Genomic DNA, 975 nt, shown 5'->3' on the forward strand with positions numbered 1-975 from the left:
GCAGGGGCACTTGGCCAAGGGGGTGACTGGGACTGAACATCCTGTCCATGCTCCATGCTGAGCCGCATACAAAGTCCCCCCAGTATATTGTGGGGCCCTTCTGAACAGACATGGAGAGTTTCTGAAAGTCCCACATGCATGGGATTATTTTCAGGACCCCAGGTATGTGGTCTGCGGTGGTTTTTCTCACTGTGATTATGGACTGAGGTACTCATTTAGTCCTAATAAGACCAGAGAAGTACATTGTGAGAGACGTGGGAAATGGCAGCTCACTCACTGTCTTGTGCATGTGTCTCCCCAGGGGCATTTTCAGATTTCTGCCATGTAGGAGATGCTGTTCGCCAAGTGAGACTCAGGTACTTTGGAGGATTCATTGCTGTGGCCAGGGAAAGCAGAGGACATGCAAAATTAATACTTCCCTTTCTATCTTCTAGGATGGATCTTTTCCATTCAGACAGCCGCTCTGGCTTAAAGATATGTACAAACCTCTCAGTGCCCCAAGAGTAAATAACCAGGTAGAGAAGGTGCACAGGAAGTCATCTAATGAGGAGGAGATCCTCAGCAGGGACCCTGGGTAAATGAGGGGCCCTCACAGTTCCCAACTAAAATGAGGAGGGGGTGAGAAGGTTAATTGCTCCTTTCAAGAATCAACACCTTGGCATTATTGTTCTTACCCCAGGGACAGCGAAGCCCCAACAGAGATTGGGGAGGAGAGTGAAGCCCAGTCATAGGAGACGAAAGAGTGACCCCAGCCCGCCTCAGGCCTCCTGCAAAAATACATAGCATAAACAACAAAAATACATAGCAAAAACAACAAGGGCCATCAGAAAGAAAAGCAGGACTGAAGCCAGCGGTCCACGCATCCACAGAGGCAGCGGGCAGAAGAAGCACAGGGTCGTCATTCCCTCCCTTGTTTCCCAGTCTTACTAGTCACCCAGACCTGAAAACGTATCCTCAGGGGTGGAGATTTTATAA

At 49.2% G+C, this 975-nt stretch overlaps 1 protein-coding gene across 1 annotated transcript; it reads left to right on the forward strand.

Annotated features, from left to right (window-relative positions):
- The first annotated feature begins 287 nt into the window (after window positions 1-287).
- On the forward strand, window positions 288-772 carry LOC108517159 (leucine-rich repeat-containing protein 37A2-like). The gene is made up of 3 exons (XM_017854955.1): window positions 288-356; window positions 435-574; window positions 680-772. Exons 1-3 carry the CDS (start codon window positions 288-290, stop codon window positions 729-731), a joined length of 261 nt encoding a protein of 86 aa, XP_017710444.1. The 3' UTR covers window positions 732-772.
- The last annotated feature ends 203 nt before the right edge of the window (window positions 773-975 follow it).

Source organism: Rhinopithecus bieti, unplaced genomic scaffold (assembly GCF_001698545.2).
Source record: "Rhinopithecus bieti isolate Rb0 unplaced genomic scaffold, ASM169854v2 scaffold_40801, whole genome shotgun sequence".
NCBI classification, from domain to species: Eukaryota; Metazoa; Chordata; class Mammalia; order Primates; family Cercopithecidae; genus Rhinopithecus; species Rhinopithecus bieti.